Consider the following 14,532-nt stretch of genomic DNA (forward strand, 5'->3'; position numbering starts at 1 on the left):
CATGGGATTTTTGAAAACCTAACCTCACGCGGAGAAATCGCGGGAATCATCTACTAAATAATAAATTATTGTAGCTATATCGAATACTTATCGTGAAGAGATAATATTACACAGCAACTATAATGAATATTTTCGATTTCATGGGATATGGGATGGAGTTTGCAATAAATATTTTATCAAGCTTCCGCAGTTTTAAACTTTTATCAGGCCGCAATTTGTTCGAGCTGCGGTTTTGATGCTTTTAATATTTTCAGCCTACGCAGTTAAAGCGCGAGGGCATCGTTATTGTTTTCTCATAATACGTTTCATAAACGATAAATCGTTAATAATTAAGTCGTCGATGCACTGAGTTATGATCCTACTAGAGTCAGTGATGTCCCGCAAATTGGTATATTGGCGACATTGGTGTTATACCCTACGTCTCCACCTAGCCTCGACATTTTTTTTTATTTTTATTTAGATACAAGTTAGCCCTTGACTACACGACTTCATACTGGAACGCTAAATTGCTTGGCGGCACGGCTTTACCGGTAGGGTGGTAACTAACCACGGCCGAAGCCTCCCACCAGACCAGACCAGTGATTTAGAACCCTGGACCTCCAATTAATAAGACCACAGCACTTACCATGCACCAGCGAGGTCTTCAATAAACAAAGACCATTATTTTATATATACATATTAAATATTTAATATGTATGTCGGGTGAGTTTCCATCCTTATGTCGTTGACATTCCATGTACACGCACGAAACGTTCTGCATCATCATTGCTCATACTTACGCATGGCTAAGATATGGAATACTCTTCCACGATCTGTGTTTAATACTACCAATCATAATCCGGGTATCTTTAAAACAAGAGTGAATAGGCATTTTGTAAGTAGACCTATCCCATCTTAGTTCCATAACTTTCCATCAGTGTGATTTTATAAATAAAAAGTATTTATTTATTCATATTAATTTAACTTGAAATGATATTAATATAAAATAGTACACACAATAGTAGATTGTAGAGTAATCAAACTGCAAAGTGTTATCAGACTATGGCTTAAGTAAATACTATTCAACTGATGATAGTTTGCACTTCTGGAATTAATATTGAAAACTTCATCAATAAAATTCTGTAGTAATCGATGTTATTGTTAAATATTTTAGATTAGGTACATTTTAATGAAGTACGATTTGTCTGTGTTTCGAAACTGAGATTTGTGACTGGATGATGGAAAATAATAAGTAAATATGCACGTAGATATAATAGTGCTACTGTTTTTTTACATTCAATTTGATTCATTTTATTTATTTATCAGGTTTATTTTTATATCAGGTTCAGAAGTCAAGGTGGTACTATATATTATCCTAAATAATATAAAATCCAAAGAATATGATAATATATGCGATAAAGTTATATGATTTTAATTATTTGGCGTAATAAACTATTATAATCTGTAATTAATTTTTTCTAGATTTGTTAGTTATAAAGATGTTGACATTATTATTTAAGACTTTATTAATTGTAGATCTTGTAGATATTGAAAACGAAACTGTTACATTATGTGCCAACCTTTGCACCATCTAGAATAGTTTCTTATGTTTTGTGTATGTTTGTGTGTGCAATAAAGTTTTCTGAATAAATAAATAAAGCTTATAATATGTGTAATTGAGATACATTATACACAAATTTTGCTCATTTGGCTTCATTAATGAGCTATTGTCATAATTCAAATATCGGTAAATCGTTTCAGTCGATGTTTGGTTTGTAAATGTTAGAATGTTTGTACCCAAGTGCGAATGTGATTTAATTGTTTGTTTTCATTTGAAATATGTATATTGTATATATTATGTATTTGTTCAATTTGAGCCTTGCCTAATATCTTTTTTTTAATTTAAAGCTTAAATTAAAAGATTGCATTTTTGCTTATTTTATGTTATCCTACCTATTATTGTAATCCAAATATCTGTAAATCATATCTCCACTACACCATACGTAGGTTTTCAATTGACTGTTATGTACCTAGCAATATATAAACAATGGAGCTTATGTGCAAGCGTATAAATAATCCGTAAAAAAGCTAAAAAAGATATAAATACATTATAGGTAGGCCAGACGTTTCGTGATAAATCGAAATAAGTTACTGCGTGCCCATCCATCATAGAAAACAGCGAGAGAGAGAGAATAAATATAATCATAATCAAACTCATACAATACAGTATTCATACATCAACAAAGTAAGCATGAAAATTATTGTTACGTGTTAAAATAAATATACAACCGAAAGCGAAAATACAAAAGGTCTCTGTGCAAGCGCTCTCTGCCAAAGCGACATTGTGACATGCCATAGAGATGTAAAATATAAAATTTAATAATTTAAAATGTAAATAAAAATAATTTAAAAAATAATAACAATTTAATAGTAACCAGAATCCTCAGAAGAATGTCAGTAATATTGGATGTTCTACGGCACGACTTCGTCTTGTAATAAGTCTGCCGTGGTCTGCCGTATGCTGATTTAAGGCTGAAAAATTGATGTTTCCTTTTGTAGCATGCTGCATTGTCGCATGTTATTGCTTCAGTGTAGAACAGCCTTTAGGCTAAAACATAGTGCCAATTCGGTTGCACACAAATACTTTAACTAAACGTAGGTATGTACGCGCGTACAAAAACGAGTTAAACGCTAATCTGAAACAGATCTAAAAGTGAATAATTTTATTCCTAGCCGAGGCTTGAGATAGTTGACATTTGATAAACGAGGTGACGTAACTATTAGATTATCCGGGGTATTCCCGTCCCCTTCATCGATCATAGCGTCGAACCCTGACACTCCGACTTGTGGTTGTACATGCTTACAATACTTGGCAACTGTTGGGTAAGCGAAATTGAAAATAAGATGGATTGTTTCTGTTCCAAGGGTAAAGGGCTCAACTGAGTTCTACCTAAAGTTTAAAATATAACATAACGTCAGTCTTAAGGTATCCACTTGTTTCGTCTTCACGATTCAGTATAGCAAAAACTAATTACAAATCGATGGTTTTTGATCATTATGCATAGTGTGAGATTTTACATCTCGCTAACGTTGATAAAATTCGAGCGTCGTCGAAACATTTTTTTTTGTGTAAAATAAAATAGACCTTAAGTGCTTTGTTTTACAGCCCAAAATCCATATCCAGCGCTTCAAGCAAAAACCTTACGAATTTAAAATCGGTGGTACTGAATTTTAGAATTTAAATCGTGCTCTTCAATTAAGTCAATTTTACTCTGATTTTATTGTATTACGATGCTCGAATTCGAACGACGCTGGTACGATGTATGTACCTACAAAATAACGCCACATAAGTAGATACAATTGGAGCTTGAAACGATTTCATTTGTACAGACGTCCAAATAAAACGCACCCTAGGTTCCATTAAACTGTGTAAATAAACTTAATAATGTAAATAACTTGTATTTATATACCTTATTCTATTTGTTTTTGGGTCGCGACTGAGCAAAATGGAATTCGTACAATGTAGAGACTGCTGACTGCTGGCCAAACTGTTTCATTCCGAGTCTTTGAGAGTTTACGGCATTCACAGGATTTGGAGATGTTCAGTAAATATTACTTAATTAAATTTCTAAATAACTTTAAGTAAGTGAATCGTTGCCTAGTTGGTCGGATACGCTCCGGGGGCGATTTCCAGATGGAGCAGGTTCGAATCCTGGCGTTCCGTAATCTTTGATATCTATTTAAAATTATTTAGAAATTTCCTTTAAGTGTGGGTAAAAACACTTTCATAAAAATTGTAAATTAATTAAATTTTCAGAAATCAGAAAAAACTTAATTTTTAACAATAAGTATAAGTTATTTTATTTTATCTCCAAAAATCATTCATAATGTACAAACCCTTTTGAATATGGGGCACATAATCACTAATATACATAATAACATATAAGTAATCGTTGCCCGCCGTGTGCGTTTGTGTGTGTTCGGGCTAATCTCAGAAACTATACTGTACAGATTTTCATTCAGTGTAAAGAAGAATTATTATCTAAAAACGTTATAAGCTATTATTTTTTATTATTAATTTATTATTTATTATTAATATTAATTTATGAACATCTTGCAAAAATTGTCTACCGGTATGGTGATAATTGTGAATGTGAAAGTGAAAATCGTCCCATCTGAGAGCTTTTATCAGTGTTTCATACAAAAAAAAATTATCAAAGATATTCCATTAGATATAGGAACCGTACTTTCACTATGAGTGAGGTTGAAGAGCATTTTAATAGTACTCAGGACAACAATGTCTTTTTACTGCGACTTCATCGACGCCGAAGTGATGGGACGAGTGTGTGCTCATATTGTCTGCTAGTGACAATCTATTGTGTTACAAGTGTACGAGTACTCCAAAAACCACCTCAATATAGGACCTTGTTATATGATATAGCGTAGCAGATACCTACTTGGGGCATATAACGTTGGATAGTATGAATTTTTAGGGCAAAACGCTCTCGATTGCCGCTCAAGTAGTAACCGTCCTTTAGGCAAAAGGTTTTATAGTTTTTATTATAAAAATACGATTTTCTTTCACTAAAATTCTGTAAAGGTAGCACCTGTATTTAAGTTCTCGAAGAAGGTTAAGTAGGTACCTATTGGCTAAGCTAGGTGTACTTCCACCATTATAAACTTAACGGCCGCGATACAAACACTTGTTTCTTCTCATTTTGCGAACTTTTAAAAATATCTAGATTGGTATTCTATTTGAGTGGGTCCAGGATTCAAACCCATCCCGGGTACAAAAATAAAGCACCTCTAACTTTTCAGAGCAATACATATCAATGAAGTAATATCGCGAGGAAACCTACATGCCTGAGAGTTCTCCATAATGTTCTAAATGGTGTGTCCAGTCTGCCGATTCGCCCCGGGCAAGCGTGGTAGACTATGGCCTAAATCCTTATTCTGAAAGGAGAATCGTGATTTGTAGTGGGCTTGGTGATGGGTTGAGATGATGAAGTTTAACAACATAGGTATTTTGATACCTACCTCAATATTTAGGGATATACCTGCGTTTTTTGCGTATTAAATTCTGAGGAAGTAAATTAAATAGTATCTGCTATTTACTAACAACTTTTAAAAATGTAGAAACACAAATTGGACTTGCTAGTGGCAAAAATGCTGAATTCAACGTAGATTTAAAACTGGATTCTTGCCTAAAGCCTATTTGAGTACATACAAAAATATATGTCACGTCGCTCTTGTCATATTGTGAAGACTGCGGTGCGCTCTCGTATGAAGCCTGAAAAAAGATTAAATATTTTTATGACTTTATTTTTTCCGTAGATTTAAACTTATTTCTATATAATATAATATATATGAATAAAACCAACCAAGTGCGAGTCAGACTCTCGCACTGAGGGTTCCGTACTCGGGTATTTTTTTTTTTCAACATTTTGCACGATACATCGAAAACTATTATACATAAAAATAAATAAAAATCTGTTTTAGGATGTAAAGGTAAAGCCCTTTCATATGATACCCCACTTGGTAAAGTTATCTTATTTTGAAAATTGAAACACATTTTAATTTGTTTTAATGATGTAACCACAAATTCGCGGTTTTCAGATTTATTCCTGTACTTGGTCTATAAGACCTACCTACCTACCAAATTTCATGATCCTAGGTCAACGGGAAGTACGTTATAGGTTTCTTGACAGACAGACAGACAGACAGACAACAAAGTGAAGTCATACGAGACGGTCGATAAATATGATGAAGTGTGAGGCATGGACTACACTACTACCTGATATTGCTTATAGAATCACAGACAGAACAACTTAAAAACAGTTTTTTTAAAGATCTTGAATCCAGAAATTATATCCTTTCATTTATTTTGCTTTTTATTAAAACAAGCTTTCGCATCGTTATGGCTAACGTAGAAAAAATAAAATTAAACTGTTGTATAAACTTATACTTTTTTTTCCAGATGCGCGGAATCACAATACGAGAACGATACGACCGGTAAGTTTATTTTATTTTCTTATTATACTTTATCCTATTATGTTGATTATCTTTACTCGTAATTATTTACTAGCGCGTTGCCAGTGATCACTTAATGTATTCGAGAATCTAGACATGGTCACTAACAATGGGCCGCGTAATAAAGCTCAGAGTCACTCACCGGACGATGGAGATGGTGAGTGGTTATGACGACGCGGCAGTTTTAATCTACATATTTCAAGAGTTTGAGCACACAAATCCTCGTCATAGAGAGACTATGAAATGCCGATTCATACCAATTGCTTACACGTGACGCGTGTAAACCCAAAACACACCGGGTTACGCATACGTCCAGGCTTTACGCAAGCGGTGTGCCATGTTTCATACAGTTCCAAACATTACAACGCAATGGTACGCGCTACGTCTACGCTTACTCAACGCTTACACAGCCTGTGTGAAAGAGCTATTAAACAGATTAGTCATACAATTAATCAAAACTGAAGAGGTTTCCAAGAGATTTCTATTAAAACCCCTAATCTATTTAAGTCTGATATCGACGATCGGGAAAATTATGATTCTATATGCCCTTCTCTCTGTCACGAAGTCCAATTTAGATGCGTCAGTCCAACCCTTTTCACCTGTGACAGGTACAGGCGTATCTAATGGTTTTCCTGACATTTTTTTGTATTGAACTAAAGAGATATACTTATCATGATACCAGGTGAGCCCAGATTGTGTAACTTGTTATATTTGACATGAGTCCATACTACTAAAATATGTTACAAAAAAATATATAGAGCGGCGCATGGTAAATCGTGGATATTATTTTTTTCGGCGTCATTATGACAAGTGATATGTATTCATACCATGTCTCTGTAATTCGTCGAAATCAACATATACTCGTAACTGCTTCACTTATACAACTTTACCTAAGTACATAAATAGTTTACTACCAAGTAATACTTTATTGACATTTCAAAATTTAAATAAACTTCCTATTTTGTCTGTTTAAATCTAGTTTAAATATATTTCGAGAATTTGAACATACAAATCGTTATAAGGAATCTGTTCTAGCTGATTGTCCCAACAATTAATCAAAACTGAAGAGGGTTCCAAGAGATCTCAATTAAAATTCCTAATCCATTTAAGCGAGATATCGATGAATTAGAAAATTATAATAGCCCCCATCCTATCTGTCACGAAGTTCAATTAAGGTTCTTCGAGCACGCTGACAGCTGTGACTGCTGTCTCTGTATCTCATGCTGTCTGTAGTAACCATTTTGGCTTCAGAGCGTGAAGGAAACGTTTATTTACGGAGGTTTTTGATAAAAGCTGAATTTGTATGATGGTTCTTCTGTATTGCCTTATTATGGCAAACTAAACCTATGCAACCGATCCGTGGTGCTGTCTCCGAATCATGACATTTGTGGCTTGAGAGTCCTTAGATTTTCTGTGAGGTTTTTGATTAAAGTTGATAGTTTTATTTATGCTTCTTCTGCATTACCTGATGGCTTCACAATTTTTGAATATAACTAAAACAGGCACTGCTATTTCAAACTGCCTTAATTAATATGTTTTCCAGCATTTTTCCAAAAAAAACTTTTAACTAACTTGTCACCTCTTTCCTGCCTTTTTTCCCACCGAATTGTCTGTAACTTTGTTTATATATTCACCGAAATTCATATTTAAATAGTCAGTATTTTATATTCAACTAATATAAGTGAGGCAATGGTGATTTATAATAAGGTACGTTACCTTTTTAAAAACGCGTCAATAACGTATTTTTTACAAAATATTTTAAAAAACTTTTAAAATTTTAACATTAGAGCAATTAATTATCTAATTGCCACAACTGCGGGCATTTACAGATCTAGGTAGCACGTAACGCAAAAAAAATCCTAGGGCATTTTTTAAATTATTATCACATAAGTATTCAATTTAAAAGTTACCTACTAGTAAGTTAGTAAGATATACCTGTTCAAATACATAAGTTTTCAAAAACTGATTTATGATACATAAATAAAATGTGCCTATTATATAATTCTACTGAAACTGTTTATTAACATTCCAAATAGCTGATTTCCATTTTGGAATCTATATATTATATGAAGAGAAAATCTTTACACAAATAAGATTCAAATTTTAAAACCATTAATTCTACAGGACGATTGCAAACAAAATGAGTAATCAGTTTTTAACGCCGCAAAGGATAAATTCCGCAAGGATTCATTCATTTCGATTTCAATTAAATTTCGTTCAAATTGAATCGTAGCGGATCGTAGCGCTTTCCACCAAGTGTTTGACAAATAGTCTGCTTCAATTTATACCCTCACATAATGAGTTACGTACGCGGATACGAGAATAAAAAGCCCTTTAATTTTCATTCCACTGCGTAATGTTGTTATCGAATAACGCCACAATGTAATCATTAAACGAGAAACTGCCAGTTTTCTGGTCGTAATTTCGATCAGCAATATGATTGTTTTTATATGAAACCAGCGGCATAGAAACGGAGCGTTTTACCAAACATAATATTCATATTAAGTCGGCACTTTGGAAATTACTTTAGCACTTAGCTTGAACATCTTTGTTTTAATATTTATTGTATCTATATATTGTTATGGTACAGTTTTATTTTTCTCTTACCTCAGTCTACAAGGTCCTGGAAAGTGAAATTGATTTTTATCTTGTACCCAATAACATTTTTCATATAACCGAAAAATACAAACAAGTAAGAACCCTGATGTCAATTCTGAAAACATTGTGCTTTATATTACTAGATATTATACTGTCTAGAGCGAATTGGTTATGTGTGTGTGTGTGGGGTTTCATAAAAGTACTTAGTAGGTACCTTGCAAATCTCTAACGTGATATTTCATCGTATAAAGCAATTATCGCGAATACGATATGACGCTCGCTTCGAAAATTTACATTAACATGGAAATTAAAGGGTGTATTCGAAGTAAAATACGTTGGTGGCAAAACTCATTAAATTGAATAAGATACTACTTACTTAGACATACTTTGTCGAGCACATTTCGGTGGAAAGTAGAGTGTTTTAAATTAGTTAAAGAACAATGCCCAAATTCCATACGAAAAATTCAACGACATAATCTATCCATATTCCATACTATCCATACTAATATTATAAATGCGAAAGTGTGTCAGTCTGTCTGTCTATCTATCTGCTACCTTTTCACAGCCTAACAGTTTAACCGATTCTGACGGGTACAGGGTTAGCTTATATCCCGGGGACGGACATAGGCTACTTTTTATCCCGGAAAATCAAAGAGTTTCGACGGGATTCCTAAAATCCCATCCGCTTAACCGATTTGTATGATATTTGGTACCGAGGTAGCTTGCGTCCCTGTAATTGACATAGGCATTTTATCCCGGAAAATCAAACACCACGGGATCTTTAAAAACCTAAATCCACGCGGACGAAGTCGCGGGCATCCTCTAGTTTGATATATATAGGAAGCTTGCATCGCAAGGAGGGTCATAGGCTACTATTTATTCGGGAAAAACAAAAGATTCCCACGGGATTTTTAAAAACCTAAATCCACACGTACAAAACCACGAGCATTATCTAGTAAGGTGATAAGTACCTATAAGTATTGACTTTTACACAGATGTACCATGCACCTACCTAGATAAATACATTTCTGTGACTAACAAGAAGCTGGTTTAAAAAAATCCGATAATACCGACTTGGTCAATCCATACTAATATTATAAATGCGAAAGTGTGTCTGTCTGTCTGTCTGCTACGTTTTCACGGGCCAACAGTGTAACCGATCCTGACGGGTACAGGGTTAGCTTATATCCTGGGGACGGACATAGGCTACTTTTTCCCGGAAAATCAAAGAGTGCCCGCGGGATTCCTAAAGACCCATCCACTTAACCGATTTGTATGAAATTTGGTACCAAAGTAACTTGCGTCCTTGTAATGGAAATAGGCAACTTTTTATCCCTGAAGATCAAACAGTTCTCACGGGATCTATAAAAATCTAAATCCACGCGGACGAAGTCGCGGGCATCCTCTAGTGTAGCTATAAATGCTGGCGACACACCACCACAATAAAACTGCAGGTTCTATAATAACGTAGTATATATTAGGTACAAATGATTTTATTGGAATGGTTATTTGTCAAACACTTTTAGGAGTGCTTCACATCGATTCCATTTGCGTAATTTAACTGAAACCGAAACGAATTTCACTTCAAACTTCAATACTCATTTCGTTACGTTTGATGTTTGTATAATTTCAAAGATATTTAAGTGTAACGAACTGTAGTTTTTCAATAATTAAATAATAATAAATTAATACACAGTAAAGTTTCTGTTTAAAATTAAATTCTAAATAATGTTTATTCTATTCTACAACAATTGGGAAGTTGACGTACAAACTACGTTGTTACAATTTCTAATTCACCTAAAAACAGCAGCAAAGACATAGATATGTAAGCAAAGATGTAATGAAAAATCTTTCCATAGTACATGTATGTGTGTCTTTCTCTCTTTCTGTCTGTAACTTACGTTTTCAAGGCTCAGCCTAAAAGCTGAACCGATCTTTGAATCCGTATTTGCCGCAGAAATAGCTTGCTTCCTAGAAATTGCACATAAGATAATTATTTTAATCCTAAAAAATCTGAATTGTAACCACATTTATCATCTAACATTGTATAGGTGGCTTTATTTATAAAATTTATTAAATCCAAATAGAACCGACAGGTTTCAAAAAAGCGTATATTTGTTTTTCAAATGGATGAAATAATAAGCTATTTTCGATGACGATTTGATTAACTAGTGTTTAAAGCCGAAAGTATCCAAATAGGGAGAAGTAGGTAACTGACATAGTTTTAAGGTTTATTTGTTACAACGGCCAACATATAGCCAAGTAACTAAGCGGTCAGAGGAGAAGGCCACTGGCCACAGTCACCTCCCCAAATGAGCGTCCGGAACCACACTACAAATTACAAAGTATTATAGCTGAACCTACCTACCTACTACAAAACAAAGATCAGAACATTTACAGTTCTCGTCATGGAAGTAAAACTACTTGTTTATCGAAGGTGCGGCGTTGAGGCGTAGCAAACTCAGGTCAACCACCCACTTTTCCAACTTGCATATAACGTGTACTCTTAAAAGTGATCCTCCCATAAAAAAGTAAACGACAACAACGACTCACGACGGCAATGTGTTCAACGCATGTTCAACGCTGCTAGAAGTTTTAATACAACGAACTGTATATAAGCGTTCACACAGCCAAGCGATCTTACTCTAGAGGGGCATAATTCAAGAGAAAACTGAGCAGATAATGTAGGTACGCTCGAGTGCAAGAATACAAGAAAGGTTGTCATGTCCGGGGACCAGTAGTTCGAAGTTGTATCATGGAACTTACGATATTATAATCCGAGGTTAAAACTTCGTTAGCGATATTCAGGCTTATTCATAAGTTTTTGAAGATACCTAGATGGTGCCATCTAATCTGTTCGTTTTATTTAACTTCGTCACGTATTTGAAACGCGCGATAGCTGTATAGCCCTTTCGTATGAGTCACTTACCATCAGGTGATCCGCCTGCTCGTTTGCGCGTTATTTCTATTTTAAAAAATGAGTGCAAGAAGCGTTATCTAGTGTCGATATGTGGAAATAGCCACAATCACAAGACCATGGAATGTGTAAATCTCTATAAGATACGTATGTCTTACAGTGGAAATCCATCGATTGAGGTGACTCTTATGTATTTAGGTATAGGTAAATTGTGGAAAAACTTTCATTAAGCCCGAAAGCAGTGATGTTCTTTTTTGTTCTAGCAAAACTTTAGCACTTTGCAGACACAATTTAAATACCTTTAGTTAAAGAGAAAATGTTTTTACTTCTCACTTCTCCAGCTTTGTAAATGTATTTTTAATGAGACATAAAATACTCGTCATTTGCATGCAAAGTTTGTCTGTAGGAGTCAAAAGAAAAGTCAATGGTAGAGTCTAGACCTAAATAGTTTTTTTCGTAATAAAAAAAGTAAAATGCGTTGATATTAACAACAGCTTTATTTAGATTAGTTTTCCTGTATCTGCATCATACTGTGTTATTTTGTGTTTTTTCTTTTTGTTTGTTATGGGTTGTCTTGTGACTACTTACGAGTATATTGCCTGAATTTTTTTTTTTAAAATTCCTTTTTTACTCAAATAGGTACATAATCTATTAAGAGAGTCCTAGGCGCGCGAAATTCCGAGTTAGAAATATTTCTAAAGAAGGTCGCATACGATAACATTTAAGCCTCAAGAGCCACAGAGCCAAAATAGTTGCAGTTTTTTAAAGGTATTCAAAAATGTAAGTGACGTCAGCGTTTCGGCTAAATCAGCAGCGGCGAATCTCGCTTCTGACTTTACACACATTCTAAGTAGGTACCTACTTATTGAAATAGAATTCATGTGCGGCTCTTGGGCTTCCTTAGGTCTAGTGGGTAGTCTCGTAGTATACGATCGCCGTAAATTGACCCGGATGTATTCTGATAGGAAACTTCGGTTGCGGTAGCTTGCTTGAGTAATTTATCATTCCGGTACGATATCGTGTAGCTTGGGCTGAAATCTGCAGGTCTTGCAATTGCCAATACGAAGTATTTGAAGCTGTTGTCTGATTTCTTGATATCAATATACCTATAATCCACAAGCTTATATCGACTATAGTAGCATTGTAGTATAATGCCAACATCCCACGAAACCTCCTATTGTGTGATTAATGGAAAGAATCATAACTCTCAGGAAATGTGGACCAATGAGGATCACGACAAAGAGAGAGAGAAGGCATTAGGTACCAGAAATTAAACAAAACAAACAAAACGGACGCTGAACGGAAAGACGGCGGATGGACAGACACACATTTTTGCATTTTTATTATTTTAAGGGTTCCGTACCTCAAAAAGAAAACGGAACCCTTATAGGATCACTTTGTTGTCTGTCTGTCCGTCCGTCCGTCCATCCATAGGGTCTGTCAAGAAAACCTATAGGGTACTTGCCGTTGACCTAGAATTATGTAGGTAGGTCTTATAGCACAAGTAAAGCAATAATCCGAAAACCGTGAATTTGTGGTTACATCACAGAAATGTGTTCCTATTTTCAAAGTGCGATAACTATATTAAGTGGGATATCATATGAAATTGATTATTTGATGATTTTTATTTATTTTTACGCATAATAGTTTTTGATTGATCGTGCAAAATGTCGAAAAAAATGCCTACTACGGAACCCTCAGTGCGCGAGTCTGACTCGCACTTTTTTGCGTGTTATCTATCAAAGATAATATGGGTACAAAATAGTCGTGTTTAGCGTAGAGATCGTTGGTCATGTTGATGTTGTATTAAAAATTGGAAAAGCAATCCCCTTCCATCTCGTTGCGTATCTCATCTCGTGACAGCGAGCAGCTGTGCTAACCAGCAATTAAATGTCATCCAAGCTTAGCGGGCCGTCATATACAGAACCAGTAAGGTATGCAATCCAAATGGTTCTTATTATTTGAGCAGTAAAGACGACAATGCGTTAAATCTACTGCACCCATGCATCCAAGCTTGAACATACAGTGAGATCTTGACATATTGCTGTTGATAGCAGTAGCATCGAGGAAAAGCATAGGTGAGCTTATATCGATCTCTAACAGCGACCTTTTATAAAAAGTAAATACTTGTAATATAAGCTTGCATCCCCAGCTACTAAACGTGATTTATACCACTGGCATGACATAAATTACGGGCATCTGCTTGTATAAAATATATCAAATTATTATCTACTTACCTAGCAGACTTGCTTGGTATGTTATAAAAGCACTTTTATAACGTACACTTATATAAGTATCCTAATATTATATGGGAAAGTATGTAATTTTTTTTTTCACCTTTTCACGGCGCATCAGCTTGACCGAACAGCTTTGGCGAAATTCGGTACAGAGTTGTGGCTTGCATCCCGTAGGCTCACATAGGCTACTTTTAATCTAGGTAAATCAAAGAGGTGCCGGGGGATTTTTGAAAACCGCAATCTACACAAAGCCACTGGCGTCGTCCAGGTATTTTAATTTAAAAAATCATAAATTATCATAAAAAGAGATTTTCTTTTTTTTTTAAAGAAATGCTGGCCAAATTTTTATGACAAGCAATATAAAAAGTCCATTCCGTTACTTAAATACGCCGGCCTCCTGTATAATAGCGATATAAAAACGTACGCAGCAATTTAGTCGGACCACAACAAAACGACATATCACGAGCCTAATTCGTTTCATTGCCCTCTAATGCGGGTTCATAAAACATCTTGTTTGCGAGTACAATGCCAGCGCGTCCCCTGCCTAGTTTGGTAGCCTCGGTACCGGCAATTTTACCCCACTTTGTCTCCATTGCCTGCTGTCTTTGAGACGGGGACATCCTAGCCATTCATCACTTTACGTGTCTGCTTTTGGTTCGTTAAAACGGAGGAAGCGAGAAATGAATGATGTTTAGGTGATTATGGTAGCAGTAGCAAAGCAGCTTGTATTAAAGTGAAGACTAACTTGTTAGCACGACTATCCCCTCCAAC

General features: G+C 35.0%; 1 protein-coding gene across 1 annotated transcript in view; it reads left to right on the forward strand.

Annotated features, from left to right (window-relative positions):
• LOC123875154 (Down syndrome cell adhesion molecule-like protein Dscam2) overlaps positions 1 to 14,532 on the forward strand; it is a 106,816-nt gene that overhangs the window by 46,364 nt on the left and 45,920 nt on the right. Inside the window, exon 4 of the mRNA XM_045920835.1 lies at positions 5,957 to 5,991. Coding sequence (XP_045776791.1) covers positions 5,957 to 5,991 — 35 coding nt within the window. The remainder of the gene's footprint in view (positions 1 to 5,956; positions 5,992 to 14,532) is intronic.

This window comes from Maniola jurtina, chromosome 19 (assembly GCF_905333055.1).
Source record: "Maniola jurtina chromosome 19, ilManJurt1.1, whole genome shotgun sequence".
NCBI classification, from domain to species: Eukaryota; Metazoa; Arthropoda; class Insecta; order Lepidoptera; family Nymphalidae; genus Maniola; species Maniola jurtina.